The sequence below is a fragment of the Callospermophilus lateralis genome, chromosome 6 (assembly GCF_048772815.1).
Source record: "Callospermophilus lateralis isolate mCalLat2 chromosome 6, mCalLat2.hap1, whole genome shotgun sequence".
NCBI lineage: Eukaryota > Metazoa > Chordata > Mammalia > Rodentia > Sciuridae > Callospermophilus > Callospermophilus lateralis.
Window position 1 is genome coordinate 144653234 of NC_135310.1, and position 26985 is coordinate 144680218.

General features: G+C 36.5%; 1 protein-coding gene across 8 annotated transcripts in view; it reads right to left on the bottom strand.

Moving 5' to 3' along the window:
• Positions 1 to 26985, bottom strand: part of Cage1 (cancer antigen 1) — a 47308-nt gene that overhangs the window by 10024 nt on the left and 10299 nt on the right. For 5 of the 8 annotated variants that reach the window (XM_076859166.1, XM_076859165.1, XM_076859163.1 and 2 more), the window contains 7 exons: positions 25273 to 26313; positions 22808 to 22954; positions 22329 to 22439; positions 19299 to 19379; positions 18959 to 19066; positions 17145 to 17249; positions 16086 to 16156 (listed from right to left, as the gene is read on the bottom strand). In XM_076859166.1, the coding sequence (XP_076715281.1) occupies positions 16086 to 16156; positions 17145 to 17249; positions 18959 to 19066; positions 19299 to 19379; positions 22329 to 22439; positions 22808 to 22954; positions 25273 to 26313 (1664 nt within the window). The remainder of the gene's footprint in view (positions 1 to 16085; positions 16157 to 17144; positions 17250 to 18958; positions 19067 to 19298; positions 19380 to 22328; positions 22440 to 22807; positions 22955 to 25272; positions 26314 to 26985) is intronic. The other 3 variants (XM_076859168.1, XM_076859167.1, XM_076859164.1) reach the window with 2 other exon arrangements.

A 26985-nucleotide genomic window follows, 5' to 3' on the forward strand; every position in this document is an offset into this window, starting at 1 on the left:
CAGCTAGAAAACCATCTCTTCAAAACATCCTCGGCAAAATATTACAGGAAGAGGAAATGGAAAATATCAATGAAAACCAACAGCAGGAGGTACTACAGTAAAGGGGGGGGGGAATAATCAAAGAGGAAAACAAACCATGTTTAGTAACATAAATAAACAAATATGGCTGGAAGAACAACCCATATCTCAATAATAACCCTAAATGTTAATGGCTTAAACTCACCAATTAAGAGACACAGGCTAGTAGAATGGATCACAAAACAAGACCCAACAATATGCTGCCTTCAGGAGACGCAATTGAAAGGAAAAGACATACATAGACTGAAGGTGAAAGGTTGGGAAAAATCATATCACTCATATGGACTTCGGAAACAAGCAGGAGTTGTCCATACTCATATCAAATAAAATAGATTTCAAGCCAAAGTTAATCAAAAGGGATAAAGAGGGACACTACATACTGCTCAAGGGAACCATAAACCAACAAGACATAACAATCATAAATATATATGCCCCAAACAATGGTGCAGCTATGTTCATCAAACAAACTCTTCTCAAGTTCAAGAGTCTAATAGACCACCATACAATAATCATGGGAGACTTCAACACACCTCTCTCACCACTGTACAGATCTTCCAAACAAAAGTTGAATAAGGAAACTATAGAACTCAATAACATAATTAATAACCTAGACTTAATTGACATATATAGAATATACCACCCAAGATCAAGCAGTTACAGTTTTTCTCAGCAGCACATGGATCCTTCTCAAAAATAGATCATATATTATGTCACAGGGCAACTCTTAGACAATATAAAGGAGTAGAGATAACACCATGCATCTTATCTGATCATAATGGAATGAAATTGAAAATCAACGATAAAAGAAGTAAGGAAAAATCATGCATCACTTGGAGAATGAACAATACGTTACTGAATGATCAATGGGTTATAGAAGACATTAAGGAGGAAATTAAAAAATTCTTAGAGATAAATGAAAACACAGACACAACATATCGGAATCTATGGGACACATTGAAAGCAGTTCTAAGAGGAAAATTTATTGCTTGGAGTTCATTCCTTAAAAAAAGAAAAAACCAACAAATAAATGATCTAATACTTAACTCAAAATCCTAGAAAAAGAAGAGCAAAACAATAGCAAAAGCAGTAGAAGACAAGAAATAATTAAAATCAGAGCTGAAATTAATGAAATCGAAACAAAAGAAACAATTGAAAAAATTGACCAAACTAAAAGTTGGTTCTTTGAAAAAATAAATAAAATCGACAGACCCTTAGCCACGCTAACGAAAAGAAGAAGAGAGAGAACTCAAATTACTAGCATACGGGATGAAAAAGGCAATATCACAACAGACAATTCAGAAATACAGAAGATTATCAGAAATTATTTTGAATCCTTATACTCCAATAAAATAGAAGACAGTGAAGGCATCGATAAATTTCTTAAGTCATATGATCTGCCCAGATTGAGTCAGGAGGATATTGACAACCTAAACAGACCAATATCAATTGAGGAAATAGAAGAAACCATCAAAAGACTACCAACTAAGAAAAGCCCAGGACCGGATGGGTATACAGCAGAGTTTTACAAAACCTTTAAAGAGGAACTAATACCAATACTTTTCAAGCTATTTCAGGAAATAGAAAAAGAGGGAGACTTCCAAATTCATTCTATGAGGCCAACATCACCCTGATTCCTAAACCAGACAAAGACACTTCAAAGAAAGAAAACTACAGACCAATATCTCTAATGAACCTAGATGCAAAAATCCTCAATAAACTTCTGGCAAACCGGATACAAAAACATATCAAAAAAATTGTGCACCATGATCAGGTAGGATTTATCCCTGGGATGCAAGGTTGGTTCAATATACGGAAATCAATAAATGTTATTCACCACATCAATAGGCTTAAAAATAAGAACCATATGATCATCTCGATAGATGCGGAAAAAGCATTCGACAAAGTACAGCATCCCTTTATGTTCAAAACTCTAGAAAAACTAGGGTAACAGGAACATACCTCAATATTGTAAAAGCAATCTATGCTAAGCCTCAGGCTAGCATCATTCTGAATGGAGAAAAACTGAAGGCATTCCCTCTAAAATCTGGAACAAGATAGGGATGCCCTCTCTCACCACTTCTGCTCAACATAGTTCTTGAATCACTGGCCAGAGCAATTAGACAGACGAAAGAAATTAAAGGCATAAAAATAGGAAAAGAAGAACTCAAATTATCACTATTTGCAGATGACATGATTCTATACCTAGCAGACCCAAAAGGGTCTACAAAGAAACTATTAGAGCTAATAAATGAATTCAGCAAAGTGGCAGGATATAAAATCAACATGCATAAATCAAAGGCATTCCTGTATATCAGCGACAAATCCTCTGAAATGGAAATGAGGACAACCATGCCATTCACAATATCCTCAAAAAAAATAAAACACTTGGGAATCAACCTAACAAAAGAGGTGAAAGACTTATACAATGAAAACTACAGAACCCTAAAGAGAGAAATAGAAGAAGATCTTAGAAGATGGAAAAATATACCCTGTTCATGGATAGGTAGAACTAACATCATCAAAATGGCGATATTACCAAAAGTTCTCTATAGGTTTAATGCAATGCCAATCAAAATCCCAACAGCATTTCTTGTAGAAATAGAGAAAGCAATCATGAAATTCATATGGAAAAATAAAAGACCCAGAATAGCAAAAACAATGCTAAGCAAGAAGTGTGAATCAGGCGGTATAGCTATACCAGACTTCAAACTATACTACAGAGCAATAGTAACAAAAACAGCATGGTACTGGTACCAAAACAGGCGGGTGGACCAATGGTACAGAATAGAGGACACAGAAACCAATCCACAAAATTACAACTATCTTATATTTGATAAAGGAGCTAAAAGCATTCAATGGAGGAAGGATAGCATCTTCAACAAATGGTGTTGGGAAAACTGGAAATCCATATGCAACAAAATGAAACTGAATCCCTTTCTCTCGCCATGCACAAAAGTTAACTCAAAGTGGATCAAGGAACTTGATATCAAATCAGAGACATGGCGTCTGATAGAAGAAAAAGTTGGCCATGATCTACATACTGTGGGGTCGGGCTCCATATTCCTCAATAGGACACCCATAGCACAAGTGTTAATAACTTGAGTCAACAAATGGGACTTACTCAAACTAAAAAGTTTTTTCTCAGCAAAAGAAACAATAAGAGAGGTAAATAGGGAGCCTACGTCCTGGGAACAAATCTTTACTCCTCACACTTCAGACAGAGCCCTAATATCCAGAATATACAAAGAACTAAAAAAATTAGAGAATAAGATAACAAATAACCCAATCAACAAATGGGCCAAGGACCTGAACGGACATTTCTCAGAGGAGGACATACAATCAATCAACAAGTACATGAAAAAATGCTCACCATCTCTAGCAGTCAGAGAAATGCAAATCAAAACCACCCTAAGATACCATCTCACTCCAGTAAGATTGGCAGCCATTAGGATGTCAAACAACAACAAGTGCTGGTGAGGTTGTGGGGAAAAGGGTACTCTTGTACATTGCTGGTGGGACTGCAAATTGGTGCGGCCAATTTGGAAAGCAGTATGGAGATTTCTTGGAAAGCTCAGAATGGAACCACCATTTGACCCAGCTATTCCCCTACTGGGTCTATTCCCTAAAGACCTAAAAAGAGCACACTATAGGGACACTGCTACATCCATGTTCATAGCAGCACAATTCACAATAGCAAGACTGTGGAACCAACCTAGATGCCCTTCAATAGACGAATGGATAAAAAAAATGTGGCATTTATACACAATGGAGTATTACTCTGCATTAAAAAATGACAAAATCATAGAATTTGGAGGGAAATGGATGGCATTAGAGCAGATTATGCTAAATGAAGCTAGCCAATCCCTTAAAAACAAATGCCAAATGTCTTCTTTGATATAAGGAGAGTAACTAAGAACAGAGTAGCGACGAAGAGCATGTGAAGAAGATTAACATTAAACAGGGATGAGAGGTGGGAGGGAAAGGGAGAGAGAAGGGAAATTGCATGTAAATGGAAGGAGACCCTCAGGGGTATACAAAATTACATACAAGAGGAAGTGAGGGGAAAGGGGGGAAAATATAAGGGGGAGAAATGAATTACAGTAGAGGGGGTAGAGAGAGAAGAGAGGAGGGGAGGGGGGAGGGGGGATAGTAGAGGATAGGAAAGGCAGCAGAATACAACAGACACCAGAATGGCAATATGTAAATCAATGGTTGTGCAACTGATGTGATTCTGCAATCTGTATACGGGGTAAAAATGGGAGTTCATATCCCACTTGAATCAAAGTGAGAAATATGATATATCAAGAACTATGTAATGTTTTGAACAACCAACAATAAAAATTAATTAAAAAAAAAAAGATTCACTGGAGGATTTGAGTAGATAAATTCAAATCGTAGTCTAGTTATCTACACATTATCTGTCCTTCTCACCATATAGGTACTTGGGGTTCTTTCCTAGCAACTTCAATTATGTAATAAATTTTTCCCTTTATAGGTTCTGGGGGTAAAGAAGAAAAGTAGATAGTAGCAAATATTTAAAGTGACATTTAGGTATTCTGCTGTTTGTTTGCACAGTGGGTAGAGAACTGACCCCTCTGTATGTGTAAACCCACATGCTCCTAGGATTGCATGTTAAAAATAAAACCCCTGAGCTATGAACCTTTACCCTGGAAAAAAGTGTGGTGGTGTTCCAGGACAGTCGGCACTTGGCTGGGCTGCTAGAGAGTTATTTGTGTTCTGTCTTTATGGTTTAGTGAGAGATGTAGCAATGGGCTCCCTTGTTGCTGGTAGTGATAGACCCAACCTGATCTTTTCTTAAAATTGGGCATCTCGCCACAAAACCATGAAAAGATATTTCGGCTTTACTATAAATTACTGCAAATTCTGAACCTGCTTGGAATGCCTGCCCGTGCCTTGAACTCACCCATGCCTGGCTCTCTGACCAGATAGCAGCCCTCTCTGAAACTTTAGTGACACCTCATAAATATTGGCCTTCCCTGGCCAGACAACGACCCTCTCTGAGGCTCTAATGGTCCTCATAAATTCTGATGTTGGGGCCAGCAAAAAATGTAAACTACCATTAGTGTGATGCTTGTCAGAGTTCTGTTACCTGTAACCCCCCTTTGTGTAACTTTCTGGGCTATAAAGTTGGGCTGCAGGAAAGCTGCTGTGCTGTCTTGTTCCCGCTATTTTGGGAGGAAGAGGCAGCCCAGCCGGTCGAAATAATAAGCTTGCTTTAATTTGATTTTAATTGGAGTCAGTGGTCTTTTCTTGTGTCCTGGTCTAACAGTAGGAGGGAAAATTCCGTTAAGACGGTCTCCTCCCTGAACCCACCGTCCAGTCCAGAAGGATGTATAAGTTTCCTGACTGGTGCAACAGATAAACACAAACTGGGTGGCCGAAAGCAGCACTCAATTATTTTCTTATGGTTCTGGACGTCAGAGGTCCAAAATCAGTTTCACCCGGCTGAAATCGAGGTGTGGGCAGGGATATGCTGCCTGTGGACAGGGATATGCTGCCTGTGCTTTGCCTTGCCTTGTGTAGCTAGGCAGGGGGTCCTCACTGTTCTTGGTTCACTCATGTCACCTTTTCCCCTGATTCCCTCATTACAAGGGCCTCTTTTGTTATCAAATCTCTCTCAGCTTCCTCCTCTTAAGACATTTGTGATTGCATTTAGGGCCCACCCAGAAAATCTAAGACAAACTCCCCATCTCAAGATCCCAACATAATTACATCTACAAAGTCTCTTTTCCATATAAGGTAACATTTGTTGGTTCTAGGGATTAGGATTTGGGTTTGTTTCAGGGCTATTCTTCAGCCTGCTGTAGAAGGTAAACAGTCAACAGACTCTTGGAGGAGATGAAATTCTAATCTACAGGAGCACATTGTAAATTCAATAGCCTAAAGAAGGGTCAGGAAGAAAAAAAAAAGAAGGGTCAGGAAAGTATGTGAAATGAGTGTCTTTTCATCTCTTAACAGTGCCTTTTTGAAGAACAGTTTTGAATTGATAAAGTTGGATTTTCTTATGAATTATGCTTTTAGTGACATGTCTAAGCAGTTGTTATCAAACCCATGATTACAGAAAATTTCTATCTTTTTTATAAAAGTATTAAAGTTTTAGTGTTTATATTTAGGTCAATTATAAATTTTGAATTAATTTTGTATGAGGTAGAGGGTATAAATATAAAGTTGGGGTTTTTTGTGGGGGAGGGGGAATAGTTAAGTTATTTCCAGTTGTGAAAAGACTACCCTTTTTCCACTTCATTGCTTTTGTACCTTTCTCAAAAATCTCTTGTCCAGGGGCTGGGAATGTGGCTCAGTGGTAGAGCGCATGCACAGCATGAAAGACCCTGGGTTCGATCTCCAGCAACACAAACACCCACACCTCAAAAAACTAACAAAAACCATATCTCATGTTTATGTATGTGTGGGTTTATAACTTTATATCTGTTTTGTTGATCTTTTTCTATTATTTTTTTCTATTCTACGACACAACATTTTGATTATTGTACCTTTATAAAAAGTCTCAAAATCAAGTTTGCCCGCCCATTTTGTTCTTTTGTTGTTGTTGTTGCAGTTGGACACAATACCTTTTTTTTATTATTATTAATTTATTTTTATGTGGTGCTGAGGATCGACCCCAGGACCTCACACATGCTAGGCAAGCGCTCTACTGCTGAGCCACAACCCCAGCCCCTTATTTTTCTTGATCGGAATTCTTTTGCCTCTTCTATGTCTTTCGAATTAGCACATGGATTCAGAATCAGCTTGTCAACTTCTAAACAAGCAAACCAACCAACCTTCTGGTATTCTGATTAGGTCTACACTGAATCTGTAGATTTACTTGGGGAGAATCTTAACAATATTGAGTCTTCAGGTCCACAAAAAATCTATATGCCTATTTAAATCTTTATTTTCTCTCATCAGTGTTTTGTACTCAAGTGTTTTTCACATATTTTTTCAAACTTATCCCTGTGCAGTTCATATTTTTGGTTTTAGAGAAATGTTTTTAAAGATTTAATTTGATTGTCCATTACTAGTATACAAAAATGCAATTGACTTTTGTCTCATACTTTGCAACCTTGCTAATCTCACCTAAACAATTTTAGTAATTTTTTTGTAGAATCAGATATTCTAGATAGATTATTATGTTGCCTACAAATAAATTCATTTTTGCTTCTATTTTTCTTTTATTCCCAATTTGGATGTGTTTTATTTCTTTTCCTTATTTGATTGCCCTGAGCAGAACTTCCAGGACAATATAAATAGAAATCTTTTTATCAACCTTGAGAAAATAGTCACTTGTTCTTTTTTTTTTTAAATATATTTTTACTTATAGATTTATTTTATTTGTTTATTATTTATGTGGTGCTGAGGAGTGAACCCAGTGCCTCACACATGCTAGGCAATAGCTCCACCACTGAGTCACAACCCCAGCCATTTTGTTCTCTCTCTTTCTCTCTCTCTTTTTTTTTTTTTTAATTTTTTTAGTTGTAGATGTACATAATACCTTTTTTTCATTTATTTTTATGTGGTGCTGAGGATTGAACACAGTGCCTCACAAGTACAGTGCTAGCCACGCACTGTACCACTGAGCTACACCCCAGCCCCCATTTGTTCTTATATATATATATATATATATATCTTTATTTTGTTTATTTATTTTTATGTGGTGCTGAGGATTGAACCTAGGGTCTCTCACGGGTGAAGCGAGCGCTCTACCACTGAGCCACAACCCTAACCCTCCATTTGTTCTTTATTAAGTATGATGCAGTAGGCTGCTTTTTTTTTTTTTCTTTCCCTCAGTGCTAGTTAAAGAAATTTAGTGCCTCAGACTATGACAGACAGGTGCTCTACCACTGAGCTATACCCTCAGCTCAGCAAGAGGCTTTCTGTAGGTGCTGTTTATCACTGCTGAAGAAGTTCCCTCCTGTGATTAATCTGTTTAGTTCCCCGCCACTACCCCGCCCCGCTTTTTTTTTTTTTTTTTTTAAAGAATGATGTTGAGTGGGCTGGGGTTGTGGCTCAGAGGTTAAGTACTTGCCTAGAATGTGTGAGGCCTTGGGTTCAATTCTCAGCATCATATATAAGCAAATAAATGAAATAAAGGTCCATTAACAACTAAACAAAATATTTTAATAAAGAAAAAAAAAGAATGATTTTGAAATCTGCCAAATGCTTTTTCTGTGTCTATTTAGATTGCCATATGCTCTTTCCCTTTTAGTTTTCTAAATACATGGATACAGTTGTTATTAGAGATAAAGCTGAAGCTTTTCCCAAAAAAGTAGCATTCAGAGATTTCAGCGGTTAGGATAGAAATCAGCCATTTACTTTTACCACCATTTCTTTTTTGGGGGGGGGTACCAGAGATTGAATCCAGGGTCACTTAACCTCTGAGACACATCCCCAGGCCTTTTAAAAATGTTTTATTTAGAGACAGGGTCTAAAGTTGCTTAGGATCTCATTAAGTTGCTGACCCTGGCTTTGAACTTGAAATCCTCCTGCCGCAGCATCCTGAGCCTTTTTCTTATGTCAACACACTTTTTCATTAAAAACATAGAAAGAAGAAAAAAATCAAAGCAATAGAAGAGTATGGTGACTATAAATAGGGCAGTATTGGTGTTCTTTTAATTTCCTGTATAGTTAAATGTAGCTATTTTGTGGCATTTACAAGCTTTAGAATTAACAAATGTTCACCTTATTGTCTGTGACCAAGTTATACCATCACATGGCTTCTTAATAGCATGTTCAATCAATTAAAATATTTGATCACTTTAGACTATCAATAGAACATAGAAAGTTATAGATTTGTACTTTGAATTTTTCTATGATTTCTGATTTTATTTGTATGGAAAGTAATTTATAGGCATTTCAGGCGGATAGAAGTCACAGTTGCTATGAAAAGGCAGGGAAGCCAGGTATAGTGGTGCACGCCTGTAATCCCAGCAACCTGGGAGACCGAGGCAGAAGGATCACAAATTTAAGGCCAGCCTCAACTATTTATGAGACCCTAAGCAATTTAACAAGACCCTGTCTCAAAATAAAACCTTGAAACGGATAGGGATGTAACTCAGTGCTAAAGTGCCCCTGAGTTCAATCATCAGTCCCCCCTTCCCCTGCCAACCCCCCCCCAAAAAAAAAAAGGTGGGGAACTGTTATTGTGAATTTAGGTTATCTGTAGGAGATACAGCATTGGAGATATTCTTCTGGAACCTCGTTGGTATTCTTTGGATGGTGATTAGTAAATAAGAATTAGAGGGGCTGGGGATGTGGCTCAAGTGGTAGCGTGCTCGCCTGGCATGCGTGCGGCCCGGGTTCGATCCTCAGCACCACATACAAACAAAGATGTTGTGTCCGCTGACTAAAAAATAAATAATAAAATTCTCTCTCTCTCTCTTTAAAAAAAAAAAAAGAATTAGAAGTCTGATAAGAGTCTTCATAAACATAGACTGTAATCCCAGATCAAATGATAGATTGGCAATGAAATGTACGACCACCTTAAACAGTAAGGTAGTATGGCTGAATAAGGTGTGAGGCGAGGACAGGAAATGAGCTGGGACATTCTTTTTTTTCTTTTTTAAGGATGTTTATTTTCAGAATAGTTTGATATAAAGATATAGTGTGTGACCTTGAAAAATAATGAAGTTAATTGGTATTCACAATCATCAAAACCAGGGCACTGAAACCATGTTCTGCAGAGAAAATGGACCAAAGATTACTTAAATAACGTTGTTAAATGTGTTGAGTTAGGTTTCAAGGCTGCTATATTTACATCACCAATTGTCTTTTTTTTTTTCTAAAGAGAGAGTGGGGGGAGAGAGAGAGAGAGAGAGAGAGAGAGAGAGAGAGAGAGAAATTTTTAATATTTATTTTTTAGTTCTCGGAGGACACAACATCTTTGTTTGTATGTGGTGCTGAGGATCGAACCCGGGCTGCACACATGCCAGGCGAGCGCGCTACCGCTTGAGCCACATCCCCAGCCCCACCAATTGTCTTTTTTGTTTGTTTGTTTTGTTTGTTTTTTTTTGTTGTTGTTGTCTTTTTCTTCTTCTTCTTCTTCTTTTTTTTTTTTTTTTTTTGGAGAATGGGGATGGGGAGTCCTTGTAGGGAAATCAAAAGGTTCTGAGTCTTTTTCAAGGAGCAAAACTCATGGGTGTTTCCAGGATCCAGGAAATCATCATACCAATCCTCCCATCCTCAAGCTACCAGGAATCAAGTCTGGAGATTTATTATAAAAAGGTCAACCTTGAGTTAGGGTTGAATCAAAGGCTGGATGGGATGATGTTGGCTATTTTGAGGAACTATTCTTTCTACTTTTTCCTATTTCCTGAATTAGGCTTATTTAAAAAAATGTGTTCTGTAGAACTATTACATCAATAGTTCTATAAACCTTTCCTATACAGAAGATTTTAAAACCAACTTCTAGCTGGGCGTGGTGGCACATGTCTGTAATCCCAGTGGTTTGGGAGGCTGAGGCAGGAGGATTTCGAGTTCAAAGCCAGCCTCAGCAAAAGCTAGTGGTTGAGTGCCCCTGAATTCAATCCCTGGTACCCTCCCCCCCCCAAAAAAAAAAAAAAAAAAACCCAACTGCTAAACACAGGCATCAATAAAACAATTAATCCAAGGGGAGAATTGTTTTGGTGGTGACTATAAAGGCTTCTGTGGGGGTAGGTAGAGAACACTACAGGAGAGGCACCCAGTCCAGTCCTGGAAGGTAAATGAAGGTGTCTGGAGGAAGTTATGTCTTTGCTGAAGCGTAAGAATAAATAGGAGTTAGGCTCAGAGGGGAGAGAGAGAGAGCACATAGGAATGGAAAGTGGGAGGAAGGGAGGAAATAGGCAGGGTGCATCAGACAAAAGTGTGCTTGGCTGCAGGTGACAGTACACTGAGACAACAGTGACATCTAACAATCCTGCACCCCACACCACCCCCTGCAGTAATAGATGGTTTCAGAATTAGTACAGTGTGGAAGACCCAGGTCTCTACCTTCTTGAGCTCCTTCGTCTTTGGCCTTGTGGAAGACAGTTGCCACAGCATTAATCATGTCTTCCTACAACCATCTTCAATGCAGTAAAACGATGTAGGCATCCTTTTTTTTTTTTTTTTTTAATCAAGGAGCATACTTTTCCCCAAAAGCTCCCCACAAAACTTATTCTTGAGTCTTGACCGACAGAAATGGGTCACATATCCATCCCAACACCAATGAGCAGCAAGTAGAATAGTGCTGCCACATGAGACATGGGCTAACTGTGGCTCACTCCCTGAGCTGGGGAGGGCTCAGCTTCCCCAAGAGCCACCTACACAAAAGTAGGGAAGCCAAGGGGGAAAGATGGTGTGTGGATAGCCACAATGTCTGCCATACAGCAGATGTGATGACAAAGGTCATGAGAGCTCTTGATCATTGTGACCCAATGGGGACTTTATTCTGAAAGTGAAGAAAGTTTGGTAGTTTCCTCAAGAGTCTATTCAGGTTATGCAATTTGGGTAGCAAGTTAATGTAAGAATGTTTGTATCACCAACTGTACCACACCAGAGGACACTGGTGTCAATATGTGCTCTCTTAAGCCAGGTGTAATGGCGCACACCTGTAATCCCAGAAGCCCAGGAGGCTGAGGCAGGAGGATCACAAGTGCAAAGCCAGCCTCAGCAACTTATTAAGGCCCTAAGCAACTTAGTGAGACCCTGTCTCTAAATAAAATATAAAAATGGCTAGGAATACGACTCAGTGGTTAAGCACCTCTGGGTTTAATTCCTGGTACAAAAAAAAAAAAAAATTGCTTTCTTTGTGGTATTAACTGATCAGTTACTTAAGGAACACACCTCACTTGAAGAACATTCTATAAAACAAATGACGTGAGATCTTTAAGACTGCCAATGCCAAGAAAAGAAACAAAAAAGCTAAGGAAATATTTCAGATCAGAGTTAGACACACAAACTAAATGCAACAAAGGATCTTGGATTTGCTCTAGGACTGAGAAAAAAACTGCTAGAAAGGAGATTATTAGAACAATGAGTGAAATTTGAATATAAACTTATAACCAACTTATAATTACATTTTATATAGTTGAGTTTTAACATATCAATTGTTATTTTTTTTGAGAGAGAGAGAGAATTTTTTAATATTTATTTTTTAGTTTTCGGTGAACACAACAACTTTATTTTACTTTTATGTGGTGCTAAGGATCAAACCCAGTGCCCCATGCATGCCAGGTGAGCATGCTACCACCTGAGCCACATCCCCAGCCCCTCAATTGTTATTCTTATAGTAAATGATATCAAATGATTGTTAAATTATCTGCATTTAATCACTGCATTATGGTTGTGTGAGAAAAGGTCCTTGATCTTCAGAGATACATTCTAAAGTATTGAGGAGTGAGGAATCATGCTGGAGCTGGGACATTTTTGTTAGAGGATTCACCTCTCACCAGGATAATAGTTGTAATGGGAAGTGAACAAGTCTCCAATTTCATAGGGAGAGGTTCTAGAAACATGAAGGTATGGAGCAGATTTCCACACGTGAAAGAGACCTGACCACAGGTGTTAACAGAGAAAGCATGGCCACTTGAACTTTAGTAGTATTGTGGAAAAACTACCTGACTCAGACTCACAACAGTGAATGCACCTCTAAGGAAATGACATTTGAGCAGAGATCTGAAGGATAGCATAGCAGAGATAGAACTAAGGTGGTGAGCCTGACCACTTTAAGCAGAACAACACATGCTAACGTCAGGAGGTACATTTAAGAAACTATAATATCTCCAGTAAGCTAGGGGTTAGTGAGATGAGACTGGAAAGGTAGGCAGGAGCCTGATAAGGAAGGAACTTGTAGGCCATGTAAAGGATTTTTGTTTTCACCTAAAAATGATGGAAACTTACTGTCAACTCAAAGTGTTTTAAGATGTAAACTGGCAGGGTCAGATTTAACATCAGAAAGATCGGTGTGGTTACATATACAAAGTAAACCTTAGTGAAAATCAGATCATCAGCTACTTACCAAGACCCTGTCTCAAAATAAAAACTGAAAAAATAAAAAGGACTAGGGATGTGATTCAGTAGTAAAGCACCCCAGGGTTCAATCCCTAATACAAAATAAAATAAATAAATAAATAAACAAACAAATAAATAAACTTTACTGTGTGTGTGTGTGTGTGTGTGTGTGTGTACACATACACATACATAATATACATATATATTAGTATTTTTTAAAAAATCAAATTTCAGGGTCTGGAGTTGTAGCTCAGTGGTACGCTTGCATGTGTGAGGCACTGGGTTTAATTCTCAGCACCACATATAAATAAATAAATAACAAAGGTCCATTGCAACTAAAAAAGAAAAATCAAATTTCAGTTGGGCACAGAGGTACACTCTTGTAATCCTAGCTGTTGGGTGTGTGGGAGACCTTGCCTCTTGGTTTTATTTCCCCCATTGAAACTTAAGTCCCCACTGAAGTTAAATTTCCATCTCTGGAGAAGAACATCATGTAATCCATTACCCCTCCCCCTCCTCTCCAAAGGGCGCCAAGCCTAAGGGCATCAAGCCAAAGGACACCAAAGTTAAAAGTTTTCTCGACCAATCCTCTCAGGACACAGTGTCCACTAGCCTGTTCCTGAGTCACCCTGCCAATCGGCACCCGCCACATCGCCAAAGCAACCATTCTTAAGCTGTAGCTTGCAGTCTCACGCAAGCTTCTTCTCCTCTCCTTTCTTCCCCTTCAGGCAGCCCCCAATAAAATCTCTTGGATGAATTTCTGTCTTGGGGGAGTCACTGGCCTTTCACCAGCTACTTGGGAGGTTGAGGTAGGAGGATCACAAGTTCAAGGCCAATCTGAGCAATTAAGCTACCTTGTTATTTAAAAAGGCCTGGGGATGATGGCTCAGTGGAAGAGTGCTCTTGGGTTCAATTCCTAGCACTGGGGGGAAAAAAATCAAATTCATTAGTGCATTTTGTAGGTAAACAGCCATATCTAAAGTCCAAGGCATGTGAACTGAAAAATTACAGCATAGTCAATGAATGTATTTGGAGAATAATACCTCAAATACTGCTAAAGTTTAACAGAATTAACAAACTAAAGCCAAGTTAAAGAACACTGCTCTGATGATATATTTCATAATTTTTGAAGCAGCATATGCCTTTTAATGATACCAAAGCAAATTCACTATACTTAAACAAAATATATCATCATGGACATATTTGGTTTAAAAAATGTATTACAGCAGTGATCATTTAAGCAAATCGACTCACATGATATCCGGCAGTAGTAATCAATCTGTCCAGACACTAGAATTATTTGGACAGCTTGTGAAATATACTAATGCCCAGGTTCCATCTAGCATTTTAGTGCAATGGAGTTTTAGGATAGGGCCTAGACACTGTTATTTTTTAACACACATTCAAGAGGTTCCTAATAAACAGTCATACTTGACCCTTCTTTTAATAAAGCTTGTAGAACTCAGATGCCACGTTTCTTCATCAACACAAACTGGGTTAATCACTCAACTGAAACATACATTTAATTTTTTTTTAATTTTAAAAATAACTAGGGTAACTGGGCACAGTGGCACATGCTTGTAATCCCAGCACTTGGGAGGCTGAGGCAAGAGGATTACAAGTTCAAAGCCAGCCTTAGCAACTCAGTGAGACTTAAGCAATTTAGCAGGACCCTGTCTCAAAAAAAAGCGGGGGTTGGGGATGTGTTTCTTAGACGTTAAGAGCTCCTGAATTCAATTCCTGGTACCACCCCCATAAAAACAAAACAAAACAAAACAAAAAACTAGGGGGTGGGTAAAACAACATGGCCAAAATGATAGTTTGATACTGTTTGGTGGTTTTTTTTTGTTTTGTTTTGTTTTGGTACCAGGGATTGAACCCAGGTATTGAGCCACATCCCTAGCCCTTTTTATTCTTTATTTTGAGACAAGGTCTCACTAAATTACTTAGGGCCTAGCTAAATTGCTGAGGCTGATGTCTAACTTGCAATCCTCCTGACTTAGCTTCCTGAATCACTGGGATTACGGGCATGCACTACCATGCCCAGTTTGATGCTGTTTTTTAAAACTTATTTTTTATTTTGATATTTCATTATTGAACATTGGCTGAATTTTCTTGGTTATAAGCTGAGGAAGAGTTTAACTTTATTTCTTGAGTATAAAATATTTTTTCCATCCTTAAAACTTACCTGCATTAGTGTGGGGAAAAAAATGGGAAAATTGTTTACTATTCACTCTGCTTAGAAACAATAGTGAAAAACAAAAGCTAACTTTCCAAGCTACCAGTACCCACATTTTCTTTTATCTTATGGGGAAAACTCCAATAGGAAGCTCATAATTTGGGGGTAGGGGGAGTGTTTTCTATCTAAGAATAGACCTTTTGTTATGTCAAGATAAATGAAATTGGGGGAAGGACAGAGGGAGAAGCATATTAGAAGTAAGAATAATAAGTCAGTGGAAAGTTGCAAAATTTAAGAATATTAGTTTTGGAGACTTTTATGCTGAATTAATTCTGATGAGTTGATTTAGTACTATATATATATATATATGGTTTGCATTCAATATCTTTTTGTGAATAAATGCTAAGCATTGGAAGTTATTTTATTTGAATACTATGATAATATACTCTAAAATTGCTAGATGTTTCTCACTAATTCCCTTAAAACCAAAAGCAGTCCTAAGACAGGAAAATGAAAATCTAGCTATTCAACCTTGTTCAAATAGTCTGAATGTTAAAACCCATTTTGTCTCATTGTTTGATATACAGAGCATGTATAAAAACCTATAAAATTTTATGGGACACATATAAAATTGCTCAACTAAAATTTTATAGGTGTCCTATATATAGGATGATGGAACACAGGTTAAGCAGACTAACTATATTAATGAAGAATGGTCTGATTTATAAAATTGCATGTTTCCTCTTTATAGTAGTCAAAGAAAATTAATTTAGAAGCTAGAGAGTGAAATCAAATATTAGTAAATATTCATAAAATTAAAAATTGAGTTTTATAAACTTACTGTGCTATTTGGAAGTGGGATATCTCAAGCCTTTGATCAGCACATTTGATAATTTCTTCATATGAAGTAACCTTGAAAAAATAAGGTAAGCAGTTATTCTTTGATAAATCTGGTTTATTTATTTATTTAGTACCAGGGATTGAACCACTGAGATAGATTTCCAGTCCTTTTATTTTTTATTTTTTTTAACAATCTTTTTAAAAACTTTATTAGTTTTTGGTGGATCTTTATTTATTTATATGCGGTACTGATAATCGAACCCAGTGTCTCACGCGTGCTAGGCAATCACTCTACCACTGAACCACAACTCCAGCCCTAGTTCTTTTATTTTTATTATTTTTTTTTATTTTGAGACAGGGTCTCACTAAAAGTTGCTGACAATCTTGTTAGGTTTCCCAGGCTAGCCTCAAAAGTTGCCCTACCTTAGCCTCCCAAGTCACTGGGATTACAGGTGTGCATCTCTATGCCTAGTTTTAATTTTGTTTATTCATTTTTAAATTTCTACCAGTTGAAGTTCAATTGTTGGATGAAAATTTTACAATAGACAAAACATCTCATATTTTGAGATCTATGAATAACAATGGAATTATAATACGCCTATTCACCATGCCAAAAAAGAGAAGTACCAAAATGTGGACAACTGTAGTGAACTGACTACGACCCATTTGTCTTCCACACAAGTTTCATACATGCCAGAATCACAGTCTATGTGGTTAAATTTAATGCAGTTTTTAAAAAGTAAACTAGAATACTAAGTTGGCAAGATTCATAATTACTCTGAAAACAAAGTAGCAATACAAAAACTTTAACTTGCCCACAGCAGGATATACACATGCTAATTCCTGCTGAAAGGCTAATGGCAGCATTTTATAATGCCATTATGAAGTAAATGGGATGAATATTATTGGGTTACCTCAAATCTCAGGTCCTTTTTAGTTCCAAAATTCTATTATTTGAATATCTGTCATAATTGTTTATTTGTTTATTGTGGTCCTGGGAATCAAATTCAAGGCCTCATATAATTTTTAAAGGCAAATATTTCTGTAAGAAAATCTGTACCTTATTTATTAAGTTGCCTAAATATTTTTGATAATTATCATTCTCTTCAATGAGTCGGTTGCAGTGAACTTCTTTTGACTCCAGAAGACCTCCCAATTTTGTGATCTAAGAAAAAAATATCAGTAAAAATACTAACTTGGAAACTACCATGAACGCTACATATGGGCGTAAGAACTAATGGGGACAGTGAGCTTTACTTTATTCCAATATTTTCTTAACTCAAGAAGTCCCACGGTCCTAGATGGGACATCTATAAAAACCTAAATTGAGCAACCAATATACTACTTATGTTAACTTTTAAAATAAATATTTTTAGAGTTTTATTTTTTGAGCAAAGTAACAGGGAAGTCATTAGAATGTTTAAAATATGTATATAAAGGATATATAAAGTTTAGATTACTATTTCTAACCTATTCTATGGCACCTGTGTCAATTTTGTTGATATATTTGCAGAATTGAAAACTTGAGACTTAATAGGTTAAACCGAGTTATACCATGAAGCAAATCATGAATCAGATCCTGATTAGATTACATATAGAACAGATGAGCAGGAATTATAATAGGGTTTTATTTTTTCACTGATCTTAAACCATGAAACAGCTTTGCAAGTAAATGAACACCTTAGTCTTCCCTTCCTTTTCCATGTATAATCAATACACGAACATATTTGATTTCTGTATGAAGTAAGTTGTCCTTGATGATTCCATGTTCAGAAATATTCTCCCTTGTATAAATAACTGTAATTTTTAAAAAAGGTTTAGCTTAGCTAGGGACAGTGGTGAACACCTATAGTCCCAGCTACTTGGGAGGCAGAGGCAGGAGGATAGCAAGTTTGACGCCAGCCTGGGCAACCTAGCAAGACCCTGTCTCAAAATAAAATAGAAAAGACTGGGGATATAACTCAGTGGTAGAGTACCACTGGGTTCAATCCCCATACTGAAAGAAGAAAAAAAAAAGTTAATATATTTCATGTTCTGGCCTATAATTCTTTTTTTCTTTTCCCTAGCACTGAGGAGTGAATAAGAGCTTTGCACATGCAAGGCAAGTGCTCTACCACTCAGCTACACCCCCAGTGCCCAGTGCTTTCTGCAGTCCTCCTACCTCAGCCTCCAGAGTTGCTGGGATTACAGTTTTGTACCACCATACCTGGCCCCAATAACATCTTAATCATCTAATACCCAGACTGAGTTCAATTTTATTTTCTGCTATTATCTTACAAATATCTTTATAGCTACTTTGTTGGGTTTCGCACATTGCATTTGGGTGGATTTGTCCTTCAACTCTCTAGTCTCTTTTAGTTGGTAACAGTTATTCCCTTCCTCTTTTCTCATGCCAATTTTTATTTATTAAAATTCCTCACAATCTAGATTTGTCATCACAGTGTCATCTAATACCCAGTATAGTTCAAGATACCAAGGTCATATTTTCATTTTCTCCTAACATATTTCCCTGTTTTTTTCCTTTTTGTTTTTCTTCATGCAACCTGAAGTAAACTATGAAAATTGTTTCCTAATTATAATTATTGTACACAGCAATTATGGTAGCATATACACCAACATAAATATGCCTCATTCATATATTTTTTGTTTTTTTGAGTTTTATATAAATATGATAAGTATAAACAGAAACAAAGTTGGACATTTAAAACTAGAACATGAAAATACATTAATTCTATGGGTGAATAATACTGTCACAGTGCCAGTACATGACCATTTTAACAAGCAAATTTTTGAAGGTTGACAATTTTTTAAACTTAGGAATAAAGCAGTGTTGGATATAAAAATGATAGCAAAGCAACAAAAGGTCTTTCTTACCAAGAAGTCAAGCTCCTCATTTAGACTGTGGTACTTATCCAGTTTGACTCCCAATAAGAGAGGTACATCTTGGATATTCTTGGCTTCATCAGAATCAAAATCTGTGACCTGGGATTTAATGTATTTGTGTTCATTTTCAAAACTTACACAATCCTTGGAACATTTAACAATATGTGCTTTAGTAATTTAAAATTCAAAAAGATGACTGATGAATGACTGGAATCATAGAGCACAGAACTTAAAGCAGGATTTCAATTCAACAAATTTACCAAGAGAACACAAATATCTGAAATTATACTTTTGTATGTTAAAGTAAATGCATAGTAAGTGTTAAACTCACCTCAATAAGATGATCTTGAAATGCTTTTTCATTAGCAATTAACTCTCTAAAGGTTGTAATTCTGTCTTTATGTTTCAGTAGCTAAGAAAAAAAAAGCATTTTATATTTCAGAGGAGAGAAAACAAAACTGCATTCTATATTATTTGTGATAAAATCATCAAACCTTGCACAGCTTAACTTTTGGTCTCGAAAAAATAAGCAGTTTTTACAGCTCTTCAGAGGAAAAGAGTTCACACTTAGGCCTAAAAACTGCTAGGCTTATGCAGGCCTGTCAGCAAGGCATCTGGGATCTTGGAGTGTGGGAGATTCCACCATTTCCTGATGTGAATGGCTCACTGTGTCTAACCTATTTGTCCAAAACATGTGGTTTAAACTGAATACTTGCTTTCTTGCTGGGAGCTGAAACTTTGGTTATGTGTTAGGCAGAGGGTGCCCATGTGAACAGCTCCCACAAGAAAAATAAACAACAACAATTCCAGGGCTGGCTCTTTATAATGAGCTTCTTTGGTAGATAACACTTTATACCTGTAGTCACTACTCATTGTTGGGGCTTTCTGATGACTCCTGAGGACTCTGGGAAGCTTTAGTCTATTCCCTACATTATGCTCCCCCATGGAGGGCTTTCTGTTAGCTGATTTTGCTTTGCTTTCACAGCTGTGGGTATGAATGGACACTGTGTCCTGAGAGATCTTTGGCAAATCATTAAATCTAGGGGTGGTTATGGAGGACTCATCCTAATATTCAATTGTTATTAACATCTGGCTATTAAAAGATATTCATCCATTCATTCTTCTCTTTCCACATTTTTATTGGTGCATTATAGTTATACAAAATGTTCCTGCACACAATGTAACAATATAATTTAGCTATTATCAGTCCCCAACACATCCCCTCTCCCTCCCTCATTAAAATTTTTAAAGCAAAAAGAAGTGGGACTGGAGTGTAGCTTAGTGATACAACATCTGCTTAGTATGTGCAAGATTCTGGTTCAATCCCCGGCACCTAAGATAAAAATGAAAAGAAAAGAAAAGAAAAAAAAAATTTTTTGTCTGGATTGTAATTGATGGTTATTAATTGTTCATTTGTTCCTTCAGTATAGCAATAATAAATCTTAATATTCAATATTCAAACTCTTCAAATATCAGTGAGGTAGAGCTGTCCAAAATTTCATTTTTTATTATTAAATATTCCCATTATTTACAACAAATAAAGAAAAAACTTTAGTGAGCCCCTATGTAACTAACAATAGCCACTGGCTCTCTCCTCCAACCATTTAGGATGCCAAAAAAAGGTCAAGGGGAAGAAAATGGCCACAACTCCTGATATCAGAAAAAAGCAGGGAACCAAGAAGGTGGTAAATCTTATTTGAGAAAAGTCCTAAGAACTTTGGCATTGGACAGACATCCAGCTCAAAAAGGATCTCACCCACTTTCCCACTTTGTCGAATGGCCCACTACATCCAGCTGTAACAGCAAAGGGCCCTCTTTTATATGCAGCTCATAGTGCCTCCTGCAATTAACTAGCTCACCAGGCCTTGAACTGCCAACCTGCTGCACAGTTGCTTAGGCTGCCCACAAAAGTAGACCAGATACAAAGCAAAAGAAGCAGCAGACTGTTGGCCTGGGCCTAGAAGAAAGCTCCTGGCAAAAGGGATGTTTCCTCTAAAAAGACAACCTGTAGTCCTTCTAGCAGTGATTAATCCTTTCACTACAGCACTGGGGAAGAACAGGAAGGCTCAGCTGGTGGTGACTGCACATGGCCATGGATGCTGTTCAGCTGGTCTCTTCCTGTCTGCCCTGTGTTACAAGTCAGGAGTTCCCTAACTGCATCAAGAGGAAGGCCAAGCTGGGACATGGAGCCCACAGGAAGATGGGTACCAACCACTGTTGCTTTCACACAGGTAAACAAAGAGCTCTGGCTAAGCTGGTGGAATTACAATAATATGTGGATAAGATCTACCATCTCTGGAGAGGCAAGATCCTGGATCCAAAATCTGCGGCTCACATTGCCAACTGGACAAGGCGAAGCTAAAGAAACTATATTAAATGTAGACTGCTGAGTTTCTGTACCTAAAAATAATAAAAATTGTCCTTCAAAACCAAAAACAAACCAATCAATAGCTAATGGTCAATCATACATCATTTTTATCCCCAGCCAGTCCTCTTTCTTTCTCCTTCCATCTTTGTCTGAATCAAACTGTAGACATTATATCATGACACCTGTCAGTATTTCGGTAGTTACACAGAAATTCACCAAAAGAAAATAAATATCTGAGATTGTATTTTCATAACATCCTTAATTCAAAACTAAGGTTTTGAAGACCTGGTGTACAGAATTGGAGGCTAATATTTCCTCTGCAGGGCTGTGCTTATTCTTTGATCCTTTTTTCTACAGATTAACTAGAAGACAGAGATTCCACAGAATACCTATAGCATATTTTCTACTATATTAATTTAGAGAAGAAGTGCAAAACTTTGTTGCTAACCAAAATTCATATCTGAATGTTTTACTCCCTTAGCCAGATAAAATTGTCATTTCTTTATTCCTTTCAGATTAAAAATGGCACAATTTAACATCCTGTTATCATCTTCCCTATTTAACTCACTCTCTTATTCTTATCCCTCAATCATTGTACCATACCAAGAGAATTGAAGAAACTCCAAAACTTCTGCTCTTACTCTTATTCCCACCTGAGAAATAAAATTATTTCTTTTTAATGTTTCCACTACTCCAAGTGATTAAGTTTAAAACCACAACCATATCAAAATAAACTATTCTTCAGTAATTAATAGTGCCATGTAAAACTGAAAAAATTATCATACCAAATTTTTTATAGATGAATATTTTCTAATAAAAACTAAATTTAAGAAACAAGTCAAATATTGAACATTTTATCTACTTAATTAATTTGTAAAGCTAATTTTGTCTCCCAAAACAATTCTTAAATGAATTTTAGGAGTGACTTCTCTGTGACCCTCATTTTTTTCCATTAAATTAATACAATATTAGAATGAAGAATAAATATAATACCTCTTTATCTAAATCTATCTTCCTAAGATGAAGGCTCTTCAATTTTTGCAGCATTATGTCATTAACTTTCTCACTTTCTTTGCAATGGTCTGCATCAGGATTGGTGATGTCCTAAGGGTAGTAGAGTTTGAGAAACAGATTAAAGTATTTTTTATCAACTTAAAAGGAGGAAAAAAATAAAGCAAATGAAACAACTCTCCCTTCCAAAATAAATGGCCAAACCAAAGGAGATAAAATCATTTTGAACTCCATTCTTCAAATACTCTTCACAAGATCTCATACAGAGTTAATATGGAAGGACCTATAGTGATTCAATATATATATTCAATAAATATAATTATCTCCATGAACATGTCAGGAAGTTAGTAAATACTTGTTGAGAGTCCATTATGAGCTAAATTTATTTATTTTATTGTCTCTCTTTGTATAGTCCAACCCCAATACTTCTTTCCAACTAAGAATCTGATTTTTAAAATTACCTGACATGTGAGAAGTCCTACCATCAAAGTCAGAAGACTATGAATTTTGGAGGTCAGCTGAGGAGTTTTCAGATCTGGAGTATTCAAGCCCTCTTCTTCACAAGGTGAGCAATTCAGTAACAAATTACAAGGTATCATCTCAGCATCCTACATGTACACAATTCAGGTATGTCACAAGAAAGACAAAGAATCTTAATTATCTTTTAAGTAAAATTTTAAAATATATATTTTTGTTTTTAGTTTTAGGTGACTACAATATCTTTATTTTTATATGGTGCTTAGGACCAAACCTAGTGTCTCACACATGCTAGGCAAGCACTCTACTACTGAGCCACAACCCCAGCCCAGTAAAATACTAAATAAAATAGCACTCTTAAAAACTTTGAGCGATGTTCTTAAACTCTTTTTCCTTGGGGCTTTTGTGTACTCTTAAAAATTATTGAGGACCCCCCAAACCTTTTGATCATGTAGTTTCTAGCTATCAATATTTAGTGTAGGGGCTGGGGATGTGGCTCAAGCGGTAACGCGGCACTGGGTTCGATCCTCAGCACCACATAAAAATAAAATAAAGATGTGTGTCTGCCGAAAACTGAAAAATAAATATTGAAAATTCTCTCTCTCTCTTTAAAAAATATTTAGTGTATTAGAAATTATATCTAAGAATATTTTAGAATATTTGTTTGGTGATTTAACTAATAACACTTCATGTGTACCAACATAAATATTTAATTAAAATTATATTTTCAAAATTAAAAACAAATATTGAAAAGAATGGCATTATTTTACATTTTTGCCAATTTTCTCTGTGTGAGTGTGGTCCTTGGGATGGAACCCAGGGCTTTGAACATGCTGTTGTTCAAAGCTCTTTACCACTGAGCTACAACCTTAGCCCATTCTGCAAATATATGTATATATATTAATGTTATATTAATAAGACAGCAGGATTCCCATATTTGCTTCACATACCCAATCAGCCCTGAGAACAAATACAATATCATGTCACATAGCTTCTGGAAAAACCTATACTGAAAAAGTGAATGAAAAAGGCAATAATGTCTTAATATTATTAACAAAATATTTTTGCTCTCACAGATGATCCTGAACTCTACTTTGAAAAAATGAACCTAGTGTTAGTGAGAAGCAAAACTGAAAGCCCAGTATGAAATTTTGAATAATAAATAAATTCACTAGTGAAGATAACACAAGGAACTTGATTTTTTTTTTTAAGAGGAAGCTTAAGAAAAAAATTGTATACAATGTTAAACCTCTTTATAGTTAAACTAATTCAGAGTTTATCAATCCAAAAGGTATCTTGATTTGGTTAGGAGCTAAAGTTAAGGTCATCTTGTTACATCAGTGGTTCTCAAAATGGGATCACTGGATAGCAGCATTAAGACTTGGGATCTTGCTGGAAGTGCACATTCTCAAGCCCCATCCCAGGCCTTCTGAATCAGAAACTCTTGTGGCAAGGACCAGCAGTCTGTTAATAAGTCTTCCAGGACATGTATTCAAGTTTGGAACCACTGATTTAGATAATCTTAGAATTTTTAAGACACAAGAATCCTTAAAAATAGAATTATTTGGGACTGGGTAGTAGCTCAGTAGTCAAGTACTTGCTTCATGTATGTGAGGCCCTTGGTTCAATATCCACTACCATTAAAAAAAAAAATTGTTTACTTGCAAACACTTAGACTGATTACAGATTCATAAGAGAAAGTGAGCTGAGGACACCTTCAAGGCAACATATCAGCTCAGCTCAGTTATATTTGTTATAACAAATTTTTAAAAATACATTTCCCTAGTTTAATTAGCTTTTTAAGAAGTCAGAATTACTAAGATTTTACTACACTTAGTAAAGATTCGTATACTTTAAGGTAGGCCTATGATTTGCTCCAGTTGGTGAAAATTATCTTTTCCTTGGATGTGCTTTCAGGTTCTTGGCTATTAAAAAAGTCTTTTGAACTGCAGATATTAAAAAAACTACATCTCTATGCATATTAATATGAAGTTCTGATGGTATTTTTAAATGCCTTATAATTTTAAAAAGTAAATATGTGATGTTTTAATTAGAACATTTGTTTTACCTTGTACCAAATATGCAATTATTTCATTTTATAGCTGTTTAGGATGGAGAGCAATATTTAGAAAATCCTCTCTCTAAGGTAACTTCTGAGAGATGCTTCAGGTGATTGGTTATGGGTACCTGCAAAATTCCCAGGATGTCACCTCTACGAAAATACTCAGAAGAAGACAAGAATGGCTACTCTTTAAGGTGAGTACGTATAAGCCAAAAAAACCTTCTTCAAACCTGTGGTGCATTTTCCTGTTTCTCTTTTTTTGTTAATAACTGTTTCTGCAAAAAAATACTACATATAAATAATACCATGTCTACATGTACATCAATCAATATACCACTAGAAACTTTTGGAATTCTATGTTAGGAGATTCTGAATCTGCATCAGTACCTTGGTAACAACTGGCTCCATTATTTCCTCTAATGACTCCATTAGCTGAGTTCTCTCAAATTTAGGGACACTCTTTGAAACCTGCAGCTGAAGTTTTGCATTTTCATTTTTTACTCCACTGATCTGCTGCTGGAGTTGTGAATTCTTGGCCTTTTCTTTTTCACATGTGAATAGCAAATTTTTAACTTGAGGAATCAATTTCTCAATTCTCAATTTCAGTTTTTGTTTTTCTTTCAGGTTTTCCTTTTCATGTTTCTGGAATTCCTCCTGTAAAGACAAGAACTGTTGTTCTCGGGTCTCTTTTTCCCTTTTCAACAAGTCCAAAGCAGAAGTGGTAGCTTTCTCCATTTCTCCTTTAAGTTGCTGCAGCCTTCTTACTTCCTCTTCTTTTTTGCTTAATGTTTTGTCCATCTCTATACACTGATTTACAGATCTATTTTTTTGTTGCATTTCAGTAATGCACCTTTCCTGTAAACGAATATAACCAACCTTGACTTTTTTAACTTCTAGCTGTAAGATTTCCTTCTCTTTCCTGGATTCCTGAAGTCGTTTTTTGGTGTTAGCTAAAATCTCTTGCAAATTCTGTAATTTCTTCTTAATATCGTTCCTTTCTAGGATTATGTTGTATTTGTCTTCAATTAATTCTTCAATGTTTTCCTTCAGCTTATTTATGATGTCAATGAACACCTGCTGTTTGGTAATCTTCATCTCTAGTTCTTTAACTTTCTTCTCTAAATGCAGGTTCTTACACTGGAAGTCCTGGATCTGCACCTGCTGTGTTTTGTTTGTGTATTTCAATTTCCGTAAGGCTTCGTTTAAAGCCATGTCCTCTTCTAAAGGCTGTAAGCCTTCCAAGCTTTGCTCTGTGTCAGGTGTCAGGCAGTTCTCCCAAGAATTTCCCCCACTCTTGGAGATGCCTGGAGACCAACTTAAGACAATCCCTGGGCTTTCCGCATTTCCTGCTATGGCTTCTTCCTGCTGACTGACTGACATCTCAGGAATCTCCTCAGGATTTTGTATTTCTTTTGAAGAAACTTCAGTCTGTAAATTATAGTAAATAAAATAAATATGAAAAAGTACAAATATCCCAATAAATCACCTTTTAAGCATGAGTTTGACAAGAGAAGCTATGGCTATTTTATTTCATTTACAAGTATGAGAGGGTTTTGTTGTTGTTGTTGATTTATTCGGAAGTAGATGGCATCATTTGAAAAAGAATTTTATTGGGTTAGGGATATAGTTCAGTGGTAGAGCATTTGCTTGAGGCCCTGGATTTGATACCCAGGACTGGGAGAAGTGGGGGGAAATTTTATTTTCCCACGTTGATTTCTGGAAAACAGCATTTAAAAAATTTACTCAATTAGTGTTAGAGTTTCTCAAGATTGAGTCTTCCTCTTTCCATTGCATTCAGTCATTTTATCGCCAGCCAAGCTTCGGAGTCAGAGAAGGCCTTGAATTCTTTTTTTTTTTTTTCAAGGGAGGGGGAGGGAATTTTTTAATATTTATTTTTTAGTTTTCAGTGGACTCAACATCTTTATTTTTATGTGGTGCTGAGGATTGAACCCAGCGCCCCGCGCATGCCAGGCAAGCGTGCTACCACTTGAGCCACATCCCCAGCCCAGGCCTTGAATTCTTAATGACTAGTTTGGTTCCTCAACTATAAAATAACAATAATAATACCTACTTCCAATAATATCTACTTAACAAAGTTAA